The sequence below is a fragment of the Heterodontus francisci genome, chromosome 8 (assembly GCF_036365525.1).
Source record: "Heterodontus francisci isolate sHetFra1 chromosome 8, sHetFra1.hap1, whole genome shotgun sequence".
NCBI lineage: Eukaryota > Metazoa > Chordata > Chondrichthyes > Heterodontiformes > Heterodontidae > Heterodontus > Heterodontus francisci.
Window position 1 is genome coordinate 82717504 of NC_090378.1, and position 18562 is coordinate 82736065.

The window sequence follows — 18562 nt, forward strand, 5'->3', positions numbered from 1 at the left end:
AGACCAGGGGGCCAGCGCTCCAGCGCTCCAGCATCATTTTAAATCACCAAACCCCAACAGTTGACATACAGAGATGGCCTCAGGACACCCTACGGAGGAGTTCTCCCACCACAATGACAACCTGGCAGTTGTGGACTCTTTTTATTTTTCATGTTTTTAAAAAGTCTTCAGAGGGCGTCTCCATCTTGAAGTGACCTCTCTTCTACCTACATCAGCAGCTCCCACCACTTGATGATGGAGCTGCCAATGTGTCAGTGTAGGAGGGCCTCCTTTTAGCCCCCCAGCCCCAGGAGCGCGCCCTCCGTCCCTAACTGGAGGAGGCTCCTGGAAGCGGCCACTCCTCAAAAATTGCCCTCTGAGTCCCGACGGCAGCATGTATGGGTTCCCAACCCATATTTCCTCCTGTCGGCAGGATTGGGACCCACAAACAAAAATTCAGCCCTCAGTGTATGGAACAATGGGCACAAGAGCCACTTTGCTACCCAGTACAATGATGAGCTGGGAGAAGGGTCATGATCGACCCCATTACAGATCAGATATTTCAAAGTAACTTTGCATACTGGACTTCTTTATTATCATTTTAATTCTGCCATTTTGCTGAGCAGTATTTCCCGCAGATCTCTGTGAAAGAAAAAGAGAACTCGCTACAGAAATGAATAATAGATCAAAGGATGATCATCTTGGAAATGCAGGTGGCCTTAAACTTACTTTCAAAACTCAAACTAGTCACGGGAATGGAAAGAACCAACCTTCACAAGACGATATGGTAAAGAACTTCCATTTGGAATATTAAGTATTTTGCATATGGACTGCCCAAAATGTACAAGAGCATATGAGCTGCAAAATATAGGGACCAACTAGGAAGTGTGATTCTGGTGTGGTTGTGTCTGAAAAGCGATATATTCCACTTGTAGGTTTAAACCAACTAAAATAATATTTTTAGCATGTATTGAATGAATTTTAAAGCTCTAGATCCTATAATAGCACCTGATAGCTCAAATTTTCACAACCTCGTGTAAGGGTGAGGGCTTACCCCGGTACCCAAAAGCACCTTGAGAGTCGGATTTCTTGTTCAAATGAGCGATCTTTATTTACGAGCATGCAAGGAGAAGTCCTACTCTCACGAATGATTGTAGGGGTTCTGCTGGTACCATTGTTCCAGTAGTCATTTTACACAGTTTTACAGGAGGTTTATTTGATAAACTGTTTCCTAATTACATCATCTCCCATCTATTGCCTTCCCTGATCTCATCCTGCCTTGGTTATATTATTCACCTCGTCAACCTCTTGATTACCCTATTCATAGGATTCTTAGGTATAATTCGGGTGCTCCCCCTCCTGAGCTCGTTACATTCTGATTTGGTATTCATATAATTCGGGTATCTAGCAGGTAAGCTTTCTCAGGTTACAGGGTCCTAAGTTACATCAAGTATCCCATGACCCCATACGCTAGCCTCCCCTTACACTGCAGCAATGGTGTACTATCTTAATGTCTGAACTGTGCTCTAGACAACCTCATCTTGAGAGGATCAAAGTTTCTTACTTAATTGTATTCTGCCTCCAAAAATGTCATATCTTCATTTGCCACAAAGAGATTATTGAATCCCTTATCAATATGAGGTTGCTTTATCAGGAAGTACTGTAGATCAGCATTCACCAGATTGACAGATTAAGAACAGCCTCAGTAAAAGGATTTTTCTGTCTCTGATTTCTGCAGTAGATTTGGATTTTGCAATGGTTACAACTTGTACTTTATAATTCATAAAATCTGGTTCTAGTTTGGAATTTTTTCTTTTCCAGAGAGGAATTCATTTCAGTTGTAACCCTTAACTGTTGTCACCTTCCATATCTGGGTTGGATTAGAACTAACCTAACAACAGAAGTTCAACCTTCCCAGATGTAGCACCTTCATTTGAAGAGAATATTTTGGCACTTACCCTTTCTAAACTGAGTATAGTAGTCATAAGCCATAACAGCCTAACCAAACTCAGCAAAATTTCTGACTGTGTTGATGTTTTGTTCCAAATTTACCTTCAGAAATCATCATGCAGGATGGCAGTGAGTTGGACAAGAGAATTAAATCAACATAGATAAAAGAGATCATGGAAGGCATTGGGAGAAAGAAACAGTGTACAAAATTCTGAAATATGCGGAGTAGAAACTGGATAGGGAGAACTATAAAACCAGGCAAAGGAACATGGGAACAGGAGTAGGTCATTTAGCCCCTCTGTCCTGTTTCGCCAATCAGTTAGATCATGATTGATCTGTATCTAAACTCTACCCTCCTGCCTTGGTTTTGCAACCCTTAACACCCTCGTCTAACAAAAATCTATCACTCAGTTTTGACCTCACCTTAACAGTGTTTTGGATGGGAGGGGGAGCTGGTGGAGTGAAGTTCCAGATTTCCACTATTTCCATTACACTTTGTGTGAATAAGTGCCAAGAAACTGATAAGAGACACAAATGGGGAGCACAAGGAATATAGCAGAAAATATAATGGGCAATAACAAAGCAATCTTTAAGTATATCAAGACTGAGAGAAGGGTACAACGGGATATGGCCTATTAAAGAGTGACAGTGCAGAGTTAGTGGGCTAAATTTTAACTTTTTGACCCACCCAGGAGCGGGGATGCGGAGGGTTTCCATTCACACTGTGGAGTTTGACGTGTGACATTACAAAGAGGTTCCCTGCCTGGAAGTCAGCCTGATTGACAGGCTTGGCTTCCAGTCAGACGGGGAATGGTGGATAAGGCGGCACAGGACCAGGTAGGTCCAAGCCCCGACCTGGAGAGAGGGGGCAATCTCTAACTTTGGTCCAGCGGGTGTTGGGGGAAGGGGGGGGGGTCCCAATCCCAGGGAGTGGGACCTCGTTTTGGGGGGGGGGGTCTGATCCCAGTGGGGGAGGTCAGGGGAGATCAGTGGGGGGGGGGCGGGGGTTGATGAGAAGGAATCAGAGGTTTCAGGGGTAGACTGTAAGCCTCCAGGATGGGGGAGGTTGGAGGCCCGGGGGTGGGGGGAGATTGAAAGCCTCTGGAGGATTGGAAAGGGAGGTCAGCGGAGATTAGAAGGGCCAGTGGGGATGTCCCATCGTGGTGGGTTGGCAAGGCATGTACACTGGATCCAGGAGGCATGGAAAGGCATATTTCCTAGATCCAGCAGTCCTTGCCTTTCTGTAGCTGCCAGGTTTCCCGGGGCTTGGGAAACTAGGCCATTCAGAGTTAAATTGGAAATGGTGAATAAATGCAGCCTCATTATAATCTTTAAATTGCCAACCTGTGTCCTGGGAGCTAGTTGGCTGCCCATGCTCCCCATCCCACCTCCATTAAAAGTCGAAGTGGGCGGGTTGGAGGGAGGTTGGAGTTTGGATTCAGATTTTTAACACTTTAACCATCCAACAGACCCAAACCTGTCCATTATTTGCAGTTAAAATCCCCCTTAGTGTCTCAGGACAAAGAAGTGACAGAATTACCAAATCATTACTTTGTGACTCCTTTTACCATTGAAAGTGGGGACAGATGACTAAGTTTGGGAGGAGTAGGTGGGAGACAGCAAACTGAAAAGAATTGCAGAAAACGTTGGGATGCTGAAGGTAGCCAATTTCCATCAAAGGTACTGGTGGAATTGGCTGAGGAGATTGCAAACTCTTTCCCCAATATCTTTCAAAGCTCAATGGAATTGGATAACATCCTAACGGATTGAAAATGTGACCCTCAAATTTAAAAAGGAGCAAGAGATGAATGCTGAAATTACTGACACGTGAACCTTACTTCAATTATATGGAAAATGTTTAAGACCTAGATAGCATCTGAAAAAAACAGGTCTGATCAGAGACAGCCAACATACCTTCAGAAGGAGTAGGCCATGTCTGACCAATTTACTCTTTGAGTTCTTTGAGGAGATTACAGATATGGTGAACATGTTAGCTACGTGGTTTTCAGGACAGCAGCTCATATAGTCTCACATAACAGGTTGATTCAAAGGCAGGTGCCCATGTGATAGATTAGGCTGAATGTGGTCAGAGTAGAAAACAGTCACGCACTGACCACTGTAACTTGTAACTTTTCTAAATGGTTTGGAGAACAGAATATTGTCAAAGGTGTCTAAGTTTGATGCATGGCCAATGATGCTGACTAATATATGATAATCCAAACATATCAGGACAGTTTAGGTCAATAGGCAGAGCGATGGCAGATGAAGTTCAACATGGATAGGTGCATAGTAATGATATTGGGGATGTCACATTTTGAGGTTTCTGACTATTTATCCATGGAAGGGTTTTGATGTATTTTGTTTTAAACTAACGATATTAAATTAAATTCGCCTCATGAGGATTAATCCATAATGCAGTGCCTGGGGATCTAGATTAAGGTTCAACTCATAAGGAATTAGGCTGAGCCAAAGCATCTACCTGGGTGATATTTCTCACGTTCCACATCAAGTTGAGACAATAAGATCCATTAACACATCCCAGAAATGAGATTGGGTGATTACACTTCCCAGTTTGGGTGTGGGTTAAAATGCAGTTCTGGTTCCATTGATATAATAGGAGCATGATTTCTGTTAATTCACAAGGTTCCTGCTATCTTCCAGCAGGCACCTCAGTCACCTAACTGCAGTGAGCAGTTAAAATGGTAGCCAGTGGGATTCCAGCAGGAACGGGGCTGTAAGGCAAATGCTCCCCCCCACCCTGTCCCAGTTCCCATCAGCCAGAAATGGATTAAAATCAACCCCTTGATGTTTTTATAAGCATATCAGTGCAAAAATATGAACAATGTATTTCAAATAACTAAAAAGTTTATGTTGCTCATCAGCTAAAAAGCAATTAATAATCATAATATGTGATATAATCAGCCAGCAGCTCCTTTGACAACCAACCCCCTGCCAACTCACAGGGATTTCTTAAAACCGGCCAAGAGGGATGAAACTCAAGCAGCCATCAGCTTTAGAGGATTGCTGGCTGCCCAAAGGATTAGCAGAAATCTCAAGGTAATATCCAAAATGTTTAATTGAGTATTTTCAGACTCATTAATTAAACAGATGATTTGATAGAATGGCTTACTGTTTAATTTTCACTAACTGTGCTTGTGATGCAGCAATTGACTATGAGGAGACTCCATGCCAGGAATTCAGAATCACAGGGAACCAAGCCTACCACCATTATCAACCCTCTGGTACGTTCACAAGAGATAAAAACTCTTCTGAGGCCAACATACAGCAGCTGTTCACTGTAATAGTATCATACATAGCACAGAAAGAGGCTATTTGACCCATCATGCCTGGGCTGGCACTTTGGTAGTCTCACTCCCCTGCTCATATTTTCTCTTCAAGTATTTATCCAATTCCCTTTTGGATGTTACTATAGAACCTGCTTCCACCACGCTTACAGGCAGTGCATTCCAGATCATAGCAACTTGCTGCATAAAAATAATGTTTCCCCAAGTCACCTGATTCTTTTGCCAATCACTTGAAATCTATGTCCTCTGGTTACTGACCCATCTGCCACTGGAAACAGTTTCTCCTTATTTACGCTATCAAAATAGTTCATGATTTTGAACACCTCTATCAGATCTCTTCTTAACCTTCTCTCCTCTGATATATGAATATTTACATCTGTTTACAACGGCCTATCTAATAGAGAAACTGTACAAATAGTGGATTTTAACATGCACCTCCTTTCAGGCATATTATTACATACCACATCTATATTTCAGCCCTGTCTCCAGAAGCAGCGGCGTGACAGAAATGGGGTGATGTCTGTGCTTCCACAGCTACAGAACACTGCCTCGAAAGGCAGTTTTGCTCCCTGTGTCCACAGACCAAGTGCAGATGGTGACAAACATAAACGGTAGCCGAGGCTGCTATTTAATTTTGTTTGCAGCCTTTGCATTGCTCATCAGTTCAAATGCTCCAGTGACCTTGGTGAAGGTTCATGGCCAGAATGGTAGTTTGTGACTTTTGAACAATTATGGATGCACAGATATAGAAGAGAAAGTAAGTCAGTCTGGAAGACAGAGCAAATGTAGACCTGTTAAGGCACCAGCGAATAATGCAAGGCTGAATTGCATCTATTTTAACGCAAGGAGTCTTCCAAGTAAGGCAGATGAATTGAGGGCGTTGATTAACACTTGGGAATATGATATTATTGCTATCACAGAGACATGGTTGAGGGAAGGGCAGGACTGGCAGCGTAATATTCCAGGGTATAGAACTGGACGCAATACTTTTAGTTTTATAAAGGTTCAGTATAACATCCCTGCTTTTGTACTCAACACTTCTATTTATGAAGCCCAAGATCCCATATGCTTTGTTAACTATGTCAATCTGTTGATTGTGTATCAATTGTTTGACTATATGCAGGTGGTGGGAGTTAATTGGGATCTTACTTGAGCACTTCTCAGCAGACTCTTACTGAGGCTGGTGGAAGGTTTTGAGTGAGGAGCTACATGTTTGTAATCCTTTTACTCTGTACGATAAATGTGAAACTGAGTAAAGATAGGCTCCAGCATTATTCTTCCCTAACAAGCTTTCTGGAGTTTAACAAACTACTCTCTCAATACACCCTGCCACCTTTCAGGATCTATGCACATGAACCCCAGGTCCCTCTGACCCTGCATACGTTTTAGAACTGTACCATTTTGTCTCTATTGTCTCCCCCTTTCATTTTTGCCAAAATAGATCACCTTATATTTCTCTGTAATAAATTCTATCTGCCACTTGACTGTCCATTCTGCTAGCCTATCTATGTCCTGTTTCAGTTGACTGGTATCATCCTCACTGTCTGCCAGACTTCCAAGTTTGCTATCATCAGCAAATTTTTAAATTTGACTCTGTATTCCAATATCCAAGTAATTTACGTATAATCAAAAAAACGTGGCGGTCCTAGCACTGAACCATGGGGAACACCGCTGTCTACCATCCTCCAGTCTGAAAAACAACCATTTACCATGACTTGCTGTTTTCTGTCCTTAAGCCAATTTTTTATCTAAGCTAACACTGATCTTCCTATTCCATGAGCCTCAATTTTGGTAACCAGCCTTTTATGTGGTACTTTGTCAAAGGCTTTCTTAAAATCCACACAGACAACTTCCATTGCTTTCCCTTCTCTGTTACTCCCATCAAAAAAAATTAGTTAGATTAGTCAAGCATGATCTGCCTTTTACAAATCTGTACTGGCTCTCCCTAATTAACTCAAACCTCTCCAAGTGCCTGTTGATTTTTTCCCCTGATTATTGTTTCTAAAACCTTACCCACCACTGACGTTAAATTAACTGGCCTGTCATTACTAGAAATGGCCTTACACTCTTTCTTGAATAAGGGTGTCACATTTGCCACTCTCCAATCCTCTGGCACTTCCCCCGTATCTAGGGAAGATTAGAAGATTTTGGCAAGCCCTTCCACTATCCTCACTCCCACTTCCTTTAGCAACCTGGGTTGCAAGCCATCCGGACCAGACGACTTATCCACTCTAAGCATAGCCAGCCTTTCCAGTACATCCTGCCTATCAATTTACACCTCATTCATTACTTCTACCATCTTGTTTCTACTGATATTTTGTCAGCATCCTCTTACTTACTAAATACCAATACAAAGTACTCATTAAGTATTCTAGCCTTGCCCTGCACCTCTAAGCTTATATCACCCTCTGTGTCCCTAACACACACCAGCCCATCTCTTACTACCCGCTTGCTATTTGCATGCCGGTAGAAGATTTTTGGCTTCTCTTTTATTTAACTGCCATTCTATTCTCATATTCTCTCTTTACCAGTTGTATTTTCCTCTTCACTTCCCCTCTCAACTTATTGTATTTGGCCTGGTTCTCATAGAATCATAGAAAGTTTATGGCACAGAAAGAGGCCACTTGGCCCATCGCGTCTGAGCCGGTCTCCCTTGAGGAATTCACCTGACATGCATCATATGCCATCTTTCTTTGTTTCATCATATTCTCTATCTTCCTCATCATCTAAGGAGTCCTGGCTTTGGTTCCCTTACCATTTGCCCTTGTTGGAATGTACCAAGCCTGTACCTGAAATATCTCCTCCTTAAAGATCACCCATTGCTTCTTTACAGTTTTTCTTGTCCATCTTTGGTTCCATTTTACCCTGGCTAGATCCCCTTTCATCCCACTGAAGTTAGCCCTCTTCCAATTTAGAAGTTCTACTTTAGATTTTTCCTTGCTATTCTCCGTTGTTAATCTAAACCTTATGATACAATGATCACTCTTATTCAAGTGTTCTCCCCAGCATCAGATCCAGCAATTGGTTGGACCGAGACACAATAGTGAAGGAAGTTCTCCTGAACACATTTCAGAAATTCCTTCCCTTCCTTTCCCTTTACTCTAACTTTATCCTAATTGATATTTGGGTAATTAAAGTCCCCCAATATCACCACTCTATAGTTCTTGCACATCTGACATTTTCCTGTAAATTTGCTCTTCTATTTGTGTCTCACTATTTGGAGCCCTATAGAATACCCCAGTAAAGTGATCATCCTCTTTTTGCTTCTCAATTCTAACCAAATTGATTCTGTCTTTGCCCCCTCAAGGACATCTCTCTTTCCAACACTACAATGTCTTCCCTAATCAGTACTGCTACCCCACCTCCCTTTTTTCCTTCCCTCCCTTTTCTGAACACTTTGTATTCTTGAATATTAAGTGCCCAGTCCTCACCATTTTTAATCCATGTTTTCCTTATTGCCACTACATCATATTCGCACATGACTATTGGTGCTTGTAGCTCACCACCTTTATTTACCACACTTTGTACATGCATTGTAAACCTGTCTTTGCATTCCTCGAAGTCCTTCTTAGTTCACTCCTATCTAAAATAGTACTACTTCCTTCTCTAGTACTATCCAACACTCTCTCTCCTTTATGCACCTTATTGCTCTTTTCTGCTTCTTTAGGCTGGTGCCCACCCCCCTGCTAATTTAGTTTAAACAATCCCTAGCCTAGTGAACCTCCCTGCAAGGACATTGATCCCAGTCCTGTTGAAGTACAACCCATCCCTTTCGAATAGTTGCCTCCTGCCCCAGAACTGGTCCCAATGACCCAAGAATCTGAAGCCCTCCCTCTTTCACCGTGCTTCAACCCACGCATTGATCCTCCCTATCTTTCTACTTCTACTCTTGCTAGCATGTGGCACTGGGAGTAATCCAGAGATTACTACATTCGAGGTCCTACTTTTTAACTTCCTCTCTAGCTCCTGAAAATCTGACCGTTGGAGCTCAATACCTGCTCAATGTTGTTGGTACTGATGTGTATCACAACTTCTGGCTCACTCCCTTCCCCCTGCAGAATATTATACACCCTCTCCGCGATGTCCTTTACCCTGGTACCAGGGAGGCAATACATCATGAGGGTCTCACAATGACAGTTACAGAAATGCCTGTCTGTTCCCCTGATCATGGAATGTCCTCCAACGACTGCATTGCTACTCTTTGCTGTTCTCTCCTGTGCAGTCTGTTGCCCATTGATGCCATGGTCTGGACTGCACTCTGTCAAAGTGTCATTACTTCCAGCAGTCTCCAATGCTGAGAACCAGTTTGGGAGTGGCATGCATCCTGAAGACTCCTGCATTTTCTGCCTCTTCCTGATGGCCACCCATCTACTCTGCTGAACTCTCATTGCCTGTGGGATGACCACCTACTAGAACGTATGATCCAGGAATCTTTCCTGCTCCCTGATGCTCCACAGTGACTTGCAGCTGCCCCTCAAGCTTGGAAATCCTGAGCTTGAGCTCAAGCAGCTGGAGAGACTTCCTACACACTTTGTCTCCCAAGACACATGGAACGTCTAAAGTTCCCACATGGTGCAGGAATTGCAGGCGACAGGTCTCTGCTGCCCATCTGTGATCTAAAAAAAAATTCTCTTCACTCTTTTATAATCTGGTTAGTATTTTGCAAAAACTATTCATTTTAATTAAAATGCCTCTAGATCTGCTCTGTGCTAATTTATTAATTCAGTTACTGTTATACCTACCTGATTGAAATTCCATTAATTAATCTAAGCTGTAAATTTAATACAGTACTTTATAGCTTTCCAGTGCTAGTATAAACAACTACTCTAGAGAGAAAAAAAACCCTTAAAAACTCACCAACCAATCACCTACCTGCTATTCTCTGAAAATTGATGCTTTTTCTGGAAAACGATTTGGAAGGTACACTCTTTCCTCGCTCTGAATTATCAGTCGCTGCTGCTGCTGCCAGGTCCCGCTGTCTCCCAATCCCTCACTTGGACCACTCCTTGTTTTGTAAAAGACCGGAACAGAACCTCTTCCCTCACTGGCCAAATTCCCTGAGTTATGAACTCTGTTGTAGCAGTACTCCATCGAGCTGGACCTCTGGGTTGCTAGGCCAGTATCATAACCACCACACGATTGTACCCAGCATAGATGTAGCATGTAAAAACAAACGCTATTTAAGTTTATTCCTGTTGTAAGTAAAACTGGTTATAAGCAGTCGTGTAGTTATCAGCTTTGTCTATATCAATCTAATGAAAATAACACAGTTACTAAATATCAAATTCAAAATGTCTTCCACTTTTAAACTGGCTGTGTGGGTTCTATACAAAGGCAGTCCAGTTATTAAAAAAACTTACATTTAATTATGTGGATCAGAGAAATTTATGTATTTTGTGGTCTTTGTATTTGAATTGCAAAAAATATATGCACATTCAATGATTTAAACAAAGCAACATTTGAAACCCAAAGGCTATTTCATCTGAAGGTCAGACCAATGATAACTGTTTTCAGGAAAATCAATGGCAATAAGCCAGGAATGACTAAGAGCCTGCAACCACAGAGGGCTGTGTAACAAAGCACGACATATAGTGGACAGGTCATTTCCTGTTAATCAGCCACAGCTGCTTCTCCAGAGTTGCACTAACTGTGCCATGGTCATTAATCCTCTTGTGTGAAGTGATCAGGCGGAGAGGAAATGGAGCACATGGACAGTTGATGCTTACATCAAGGACACTACCAATAAATAAAACAGCCAGAAACAGAGGGAAATCTACATATAAAAGTGAAGTAATCACAGATACATGCTAATACAAACATACGAATTAGGAGCAGGAGTAGTCCACTCGACCCCTCGAGCCTGCTCCGCCATTCAATAAGGTCATGGCTGAACTGATTTCTCCACATTTCCACCTACCCCCGATAACCTTCCACCCCCTTGCTTATCAAGAATCTATCTACTGCTGCCTTAAAAATATTCAAAGACTCTGCTTCCGCTGCCCTTGAGGAAGAGAATTCCAGAGACTCATGACCCTCAGAGAAAAAATTTCTCCTCATCTCTGTCTTAAACAGGCGACCCTTTATCTTTAAACAGTGACCCCTAGTTCGAGATTCTCCCACAAGGGGAAAACATTATTTCCACATCCACCCCATCAAGATCCCTCTGGATCTTATATGTTTCAATCAAGTCACCTCTTACTCTTCTAAATTCCAGCAGATACAAACCTAGCCTGTCCAATCTTTCCGCGTAAGACAGCCTGCCCATTCCAGGTATAAGTCTAGTAAACTTTCTCTGTACTGCCTTCAACGCATTTACATCCTTCCTTAAATAAGGAGACCAGCACTGTACGCGGTACTCCAGATGTGGTCTCAATGCCCTGTACAGCTGAAGCATAACCTCCCTACTTTTGTATTCAATTCCCCTTGCGATAAATGATAACATTCTATTAACTTGCTAATTATGTGCTGTACCTGCAAACTAACCTTTTGCGATTCATACACTAGGACACCCAGATCCCTCTGCATCTCAGAGCTCTGCAATCTCTCACCATTTAGATGATATGCTTCTTTTTTATTCTTCCTGCCAAAGTGGACACTTTCCCACATTATACTCCATTTGCCAGGTCTTTGCCCATTCACTTAACCTATCTATATTCCTTTGTAGCCTCCTTATGTCCTCTTCACAAGTTATTTTCCTACCTATCTTTGTGTCATCGGTAAATAATCATGTCAAACCTCAAAACTAACCTCAGGGTTTGGATGATTGCTTTCTTTATTGTATTTCACATATTTTATGAAGTTACTGTGTGTTTTGATTACATGGAGGTTTCAAGAGTACAATGATACATTACAGTTTCTTGGCATGTGCTGGGAGCAATATCGGTTTAAGCAGATTTCTTGGTCTCGAAGTTCATTTGAGTCAGGAAGTATTGCCCATTAAAGTTGCTTTGTTAGGGTTTTGTGCCTGTGCCTACCTATGAGTACATCATTCATGTTGATCTGCCTATCTTGTTATAGAGGTAATTATGATGTGTGAGTGGGATGAAGGGGTATTTTGCCAGGACAGCTTCCAGATTGTTTGATATTTTTCCAATCACAGCTATAGACCAAACATCACTCTATTGGCTTGGGAAAAATCACACAGTGCTTCAGCCATATATTTGTTATGAGGGAGGCTGCATGCTGCCACAGTAGGAGCTTCTTGCAGCTTACAACAAGATCGCTGCTAGCCTGTATCTGTAGGGGTCAGTACTCTCCAGTGAGTAGGTACAGTAAGTACAGAGCTTAATCCTACAGAATGATAAGACTGATCATGTCTCTTATAGTCTCCTGGAGTCTCACCTTCAATGGCTAAATGTGGAGGCATGGTAAGAACATGTGTAGAAAGTTATCTTTCTGATCAGTCCCTTCAGCAATTGTCAGTTATGGAAGAGTGAAATTATTGGAGCTTGTTTGTTGTGCAGTGTATATAATTTTGAGTTAGCTCGCATGCATTTTGTTGCGGGTGGTGATGCCTTTCACAGGGTGATTAGCTGTTACCCAGACTAGAACTAGACCGGGCATGTAAAAGAAAAAGTCTCCAAGCATGTGTGCAATCCTGTACATGTGCATATGCAAAAACATGCCCATTTTACATTTGTGCATGCCTAAGCAGATATGCAGAGCCTTTTTTACAATCTATTACAGGAAAATAGGACCTTTCCTGCCAGGTTCAACACTGGCTGGATGCTCTGCCTAGGTCTGCACTAGGACAAATATCACTGATTTTAATAGGCTTTGTATTAACAATAAAACAGTGAATACACTGATAGCTGATCAACTCTATTAATCTCTTTAAGCTTGTTCTGTTGCCTTTCTCATGCCAAAAATATCTGGCAGTCCCCATTGTTTTGTTTCTGTAACCCTTGGCAATAATGATATTTTATTGAAGTGCCAATTGTACTTGGTGCTAATTCTCTTTGGTGTAAAGGTAACTTCCCAACAGATGAGGCTTCCTATTAATTAACTAACACTTGAAATGTTTCCTATTATAGTTAAGGAATTAGATATAGTAAGTTTATTTTATATCTTATTTATGCTTGTTGCAAACCACCACAATATAATTAAAAATAACTATTAGCTTGATTAATATCTGACTCATAGGCCCATAATTTTCAGTTCAAATATCCCAGTATCTTTATTGTCAAATTTCTCCTTTTTTCTGAAGGTGGTGATTTTTGCTTGAGTACAAGAGTTCCAAAAGTTCCAGCACACCTCTGTCACCTCACCCATGGCCATTCTTTATACATGAGTCTCAATCGTAATAACTGCTGACTTGCTATTCACAGCAAATCACAAACAAGCCAACTCTACTTTACCTGATGTGCACACATAAGGAGTAATTCCGGCTTTGTGCAATAGCAAAAAATGGGTGATAGCGAATCGGTAGCCTGTTTTACACCTCTCCCTGTTTCTATTTTAATTGACTTCAATGGAAATAAAAATTGGGACAGATTTTAAATGGGCTGCTGATTCATTATCACCCATTTTACACTATCGACAAGTCAAAATTACCCCCATAAACCCTTTCCTAACTGATTTTTCTCATAAAGCCACTATGGGCTATTGTAGCATCCCAACTGGGACCCTGGTTGAGATCAGCTAATTCAGCATAGATTGATCCTGTGGTTTTCCTAGTCTGAATAACCAACTAAGCAGTTCATTTACCGACTAAACTTTTGAATTCAGTGCTGGCCTCCTGATCCACTTGATGAATATTTTCATGAATTACTCAGTACATATGTCTGAGCTAAGAGATGATAATCACAAAGTGATTATGTATTGATACTGCATACATGCTACTTATACTGTTATTTTAAACTATTATGATGTTTCATTGCATTCTATAAGTGAAGCCCCATACTCAATTGCATATTATTAAACAGGAGGTAAGTGCAGAGGAATTTCTCTCAATATGTAGCAATACTTGCCAATTAACAAGTTTCCTAGCTCCTATGCAGCTCTTGTAGCTGTTACAACTTGAGTAGTTAACTCTGGGGAGATGAGTGATGCTGAAAGGAAAATAAAAAAAGTAAAACAAAACTTTAAGTGTTCTATTAAATGCTAAGGACAGTTTTGATTTGTTTTACATATACATCACATAACTTCTGGTTTAGCAACAATATTGTTGTTGCAAAAGAAGTAATTTGCCTTCATTTGAGACATACAAAAAAAAACTTCCATTTTTTAAACATTCTATGACCATGTCCCAGGACCCCATTTGACCTATATTCTCTACTCTCTGCTAAATCATAAATCAACCAATTTTCTTTAAATGCTTCACTTGAGTCCATATTCAGTGGACAAAGGGGCAGTTTGTGCCTCAAGCCAATGACACAATGATTCCATTTATCTTGTGGAATCATTTCCTGTGGAAACAACATATGCTTTTAAAAGTTGCAAATGTAAATTCAAAGCAGCTTTGAATGCGTACAGCATAGTTGCTGAAATGTCTGAAACATTATGTTAGGGCTATGGACCTGACATTGGAGTAAGTTCTGTACAGACCAATAATGCAAAAACTGTATTATGGATGTATGATAGGCAAAATAAGAACAATCTAATTGTCAGGCCAGAGCAGCTCTGGTGGAGATATCTGGGGCAGAGGGAAAACTACTCAAATGTGCATGTGGCTATTTTACACAAAAATATTTCACAAATAAAATAACCGACAAAAATATAATTTAATGACTATAGTTGGAATACAAGAATTGAGATAATACACATACATATCAAAAGCAGATGAAATAAAAATAGTCAAATGGTAGTTTTGAGGTCACATTAATTATTGTCTGCTTGTTGTTACAAGGTACCCACATGGTCTTCAAAACCAAAGGATCATTTTCCTTCTGCCAAGGCACAGAAGCTGATTGAGGAGTACCTAGCAAACAACCTGACAGAAATGACTTATGATTCAGAGAACTGCTCACACTTAATCAAGGAAATCACAGAAGATATAAAAATTATAGTGAAGAAACTCACACCTCCTCGATACAAATTAATTTGCTACACGACAATGGGAAGGAGAGAGAGTGAGGGCATGCTGGTTGCAAGCCGCTGCCTGTGGGATCCATACACTGATGATTTTGTCGCGTTCACCTATCAGAATGATTTTCTGTTCTGTGTAGTCACTGTCTTCACTATCTATTATGAATAATTAAAATTAAATGAACTTATTTCAAAACCAAACATTGCTTAGATCTACCAAATGAAATTTGAACATGTGTTTGAAACAGACAAATTTGAAGAGCTATCAGTCAAAAGTTTATTAGAATCTTGTTGGTCAATGCTCATTCATTATTGGTTTTAAAAACATGTATAATCAACATATATGGAAATATGTTCATTAAAAATACATTAAAATATGGGAACTTCATGTATCTCAGGTATGCACCTCAAGAAATCAAGAACTTCCATGCGTGACTTCTATAAATATGGTAATTTTGTTTGACTTGTAACTGGTGAGGAGGCTCCCCTGGTGCTCAGTTGGAAAAAGCTGGTATGGAATTAATTTAGAACGGACAGTTAAGGTCTGTTTTAATCCTTGGTGTGTGCTGAGTGAGCTGATCTCCATCAAAAGTAGGGATATTACAATTAGCCACTGTGATTCTGTGCTAAGGAGGGGAAAAACATCAAGTCACTTTTCCTGCTGTTGACCGCCATTACAATGCTATTATCACAGCACGAGGCAGGAGAGGTAAGAAAATTGGAATAAAAAGGAAAACGAATTCATAATAAAGTCGATTATATCATGGATTTTACAACTTCTGTTTCAGATAGAGAGGAGTCTGCCCCGATGGAATTCTTGCATTCTATAACACATTTAGGAAAATCAGCAAAATTCTTTTCTGGATGGATTTCATTTTGATTTGATAAAATAGTCTTTGTTCTGATTGTATGCCATCCATAAAGAGAACAGTAAAATATTGCAATTTTATCAGTGAAAGGATTTCCTGCACATAAATTATTCATATTTGGAAAATACACTATTAAAGTAGTGTAGAAAACCATCATTTTGTTCATTTAGCCTTTCTATTAATCTATAATAAACTAATGCACGTCGCCTGTGGCTCAATTGGTAGTACTCACCTCTGAACCAGAAGATTATGGATTCATAGTCCCAATTCAGAGATTTGAGCATAAAAATCTAGGCTGATACTCCATCGTAGTACTGAGGGATTGCTACACTGTTGGAAGTGCTGTCTTTCAGATGAGACATTAAATCTCAGAGGTGGATGTAAAAGATGCCATGGCACTATTTCGAAGAAGAACAGCTGTCCTGGCCAATAGTTATCACTCAATCAACATCAATAAAATAGATAATCTGGTTATTTAGATTTAGATTTAGAGATACAGCACTGAAACAGGCCCTTCGGCCCACCGAGTCTGTGCCGACCATTAACCACCCATTTATACTAATCCTGCACATTATTACATTGCTGTTTGTGGAAGCTTGCTGTGTGCAAATTTGCTGCCTGATTTTCTACAATAGTGACTATTTCAGATAGTACTTAATTGGCTGTAAAAAGCTTTGGGATGTCTTGAGGTTCTGAAAGGCATCATACAAATGCAAGACTTTCTTTCTTTCTATGACTTTGAACTACTGAGGTTTTATTAAAAAATTAATTCGTATCAATCCTTTGCATAATTTATTTAGCTACAGGGACTTGAGCTACACTCAGCCTCAAAACCACTTCAATGCAAACACAGCTTTCCCAGTAAGTGCCAGCAACAGAATGCAGCCTCATGTTAGTTTTGCAGTTAGTGACTTTCTCTGATGAAAGAATTTGTGCATTTATAAAGCATCTTCTATGATCTCCCAAAGTACTTCACAGTCAATTAAGTACTTTAAAAAAAAGTGTAGTCTCCATTGTAGTTTAGGAAATGTGGCAGCCAGTTTGCGCACAGCAAGGCCACAGAAATGAGGTAATGATAAATATTGACCTGGACACAAGGAGAACTTCTCTATTCTTCTTCAACTAGTGCCGTGGGATTTTTGACATCCATCTGAGACAGGACCTTGTTCTAACATCACATCCAAAAGACGACAATCTATCATCCCTCAGTACCGCACTGAAATGTCAGCCTAGTTGTGCTGAAGTCTTCGGATTGGGACTTGAAACCTTGATCTTCTGACTCAGAGGTGAGAGTGGTACCACTGAGCAAAGGCTGACACATGGAAGCTTGGTGTACTCTTGTTACCAGCAGTAATTGGTAAAGGTGAAGTCTTAGGACCCATTTATCTGATGGAACTGGGAAATGTGTGTTAGCACACTGATCTTTCGCTTTGTTAGTCTTTGGGTTTTACTCAGACATCATTACCTGTGCTCAGTGCTAAACACTGCTTCTGCAATGGCTCCCTCATTCCCCAAGAACAGCAGTGTACCTGATGCACCCAACATCTGGTAGGAGGTGTGGACCCAGGCCAGCAAGCATGCTCCAGCTTTCAAATCCTTGTGGCTGTTTGCCAGCCTGATGCAACTGAAAGAGATACATATTGTAATTCGCTTTGTTCTGACTAAACTTCAAAATGGGATAGAAATTATATCTTGTGGAACATACTGCTTTTTCTTCTGAGGCCACTGAGATTGGAGCTGGAGACTGTGGGCTGGATTTTGTTCTCAGCCCAACATCGGGTTTTGTGGTGGAGGGTGGGGGTGGAGAATTGGAGTGCCAGCGGCTGCCACAAAACCCACACCAGGATTGCCGGTCCCTCTGCAAGAGGTTCCTGGTCCCGTTTCCCCCCTTACTGATGGCTCTTGACTTTACGATTTTATAAAGGACAAATTGCACAGACACAGGGTTGGGCTAAACCACAAACTTGTTTATTAAAACCCTCTTAACACCCTGATACAAAAACCTCTAAACACATTTAAAGGACACCACATGACACTTTGATTGGTTAGTCCAATTTAAACCCCTCCATGATTTAACCTCAGCTCCCATCCAAACACAAAAGTCACCACGACTTATAAGAGAAACCTTTTTTGAAAAAAACACAGGCAAAATCCCAAGTTTCTGCCCCAAACTCACTCAATTCAAAACCCAAACCCTCCCAGGATTTGGTTGTTACACTTAAAATTGCTTTAAACTCTCAGCCCCAAATACCCCTTGGATTTGGCTGATAACATACAAGGTTGGTCCTTCTGGTGAAAATTTGTAGGTCCACGAGCCAGGTTGACCGTTCCTGACCCTCCTTCTTGACTGCAGTGCCAAACCCTTCGATCTTGTACTTTTTATGATGATCCTTATCAAAATATCATAAACACATCTCCTGAAGCCATCCTGCT

General features: G+C 40.9%; 2 protein-coding genes across 7 annotated transcripts in view; one reads left to right on the forward strand and one right to left on the reverse strand.

Annotated features, from left to right (window-relative positions):
* The first annotated feature begins 627 nt into the window (after positions 1-627).
* LOC137372961 (dynein light chain Tctex-type 5-like) lies at positions 628-15469 on the forward strand. The gene is made up of 4 exons (XM_068037531.1): positions 628-766; positions 4852-4986; positions 5094-5171; positions 15082-15469. Exons 1-4 carry the CDS (start codon positions 653-655, stop codon positions 15427-15429), a joined length of 675 nt encoding a protein of 224 aa, XP_067893632.1. The 5' UTR covers positions 628-652; the 3' UTR covers positions 15430-15469.
* Positions 14218-18562, reverse strand: part of LOC137372959 (NADH-cytochrome b5 reductase-like) — a 44926-nt gene continuing 40581 nt past the window's right edge. For 3 of the 6 annotated variants that reach the window (XM_068037528.1, XM_068037526.1, XM_068037527.1), the window contains one exon: positions 17634-17753. In XM_068037528.1, the coding sequence (XP_067893629.1) occupies positions 17634-17753 (120 nt within the window). Of the gene's footprint in view, positions 14285-14947; positions 15417-17594; positions 17754-18562 lie in introns of those variants that run through there. The other 3 variants (XM_068037525.1, XM_068037530.1, XM_068037529.1) reach the window with 3 other exon arrangements.

Coding starts and splice junctions, on each gene's coding strand:
- LOC137372961 (XM_068037531.1), top strand. CDS start 653: ATGAATAATAGATCAAAGGATGATCATCTTGGAAATGCAGGTGGCCTT. Junction 4,987..5,093: donor GGATTAGCAGAAATCTCAAG/GTAATATCCAAA, acceptor CTTGTGATGCAG/CAATTGACTATGAGGAGACT. Junction 5,172..15,081: donor CCACCATTATCAACCCTCTG/GTACGTTCACAA, acceptor TGTTGTTACAAG/GTACCCACATGGTCTTCAAA.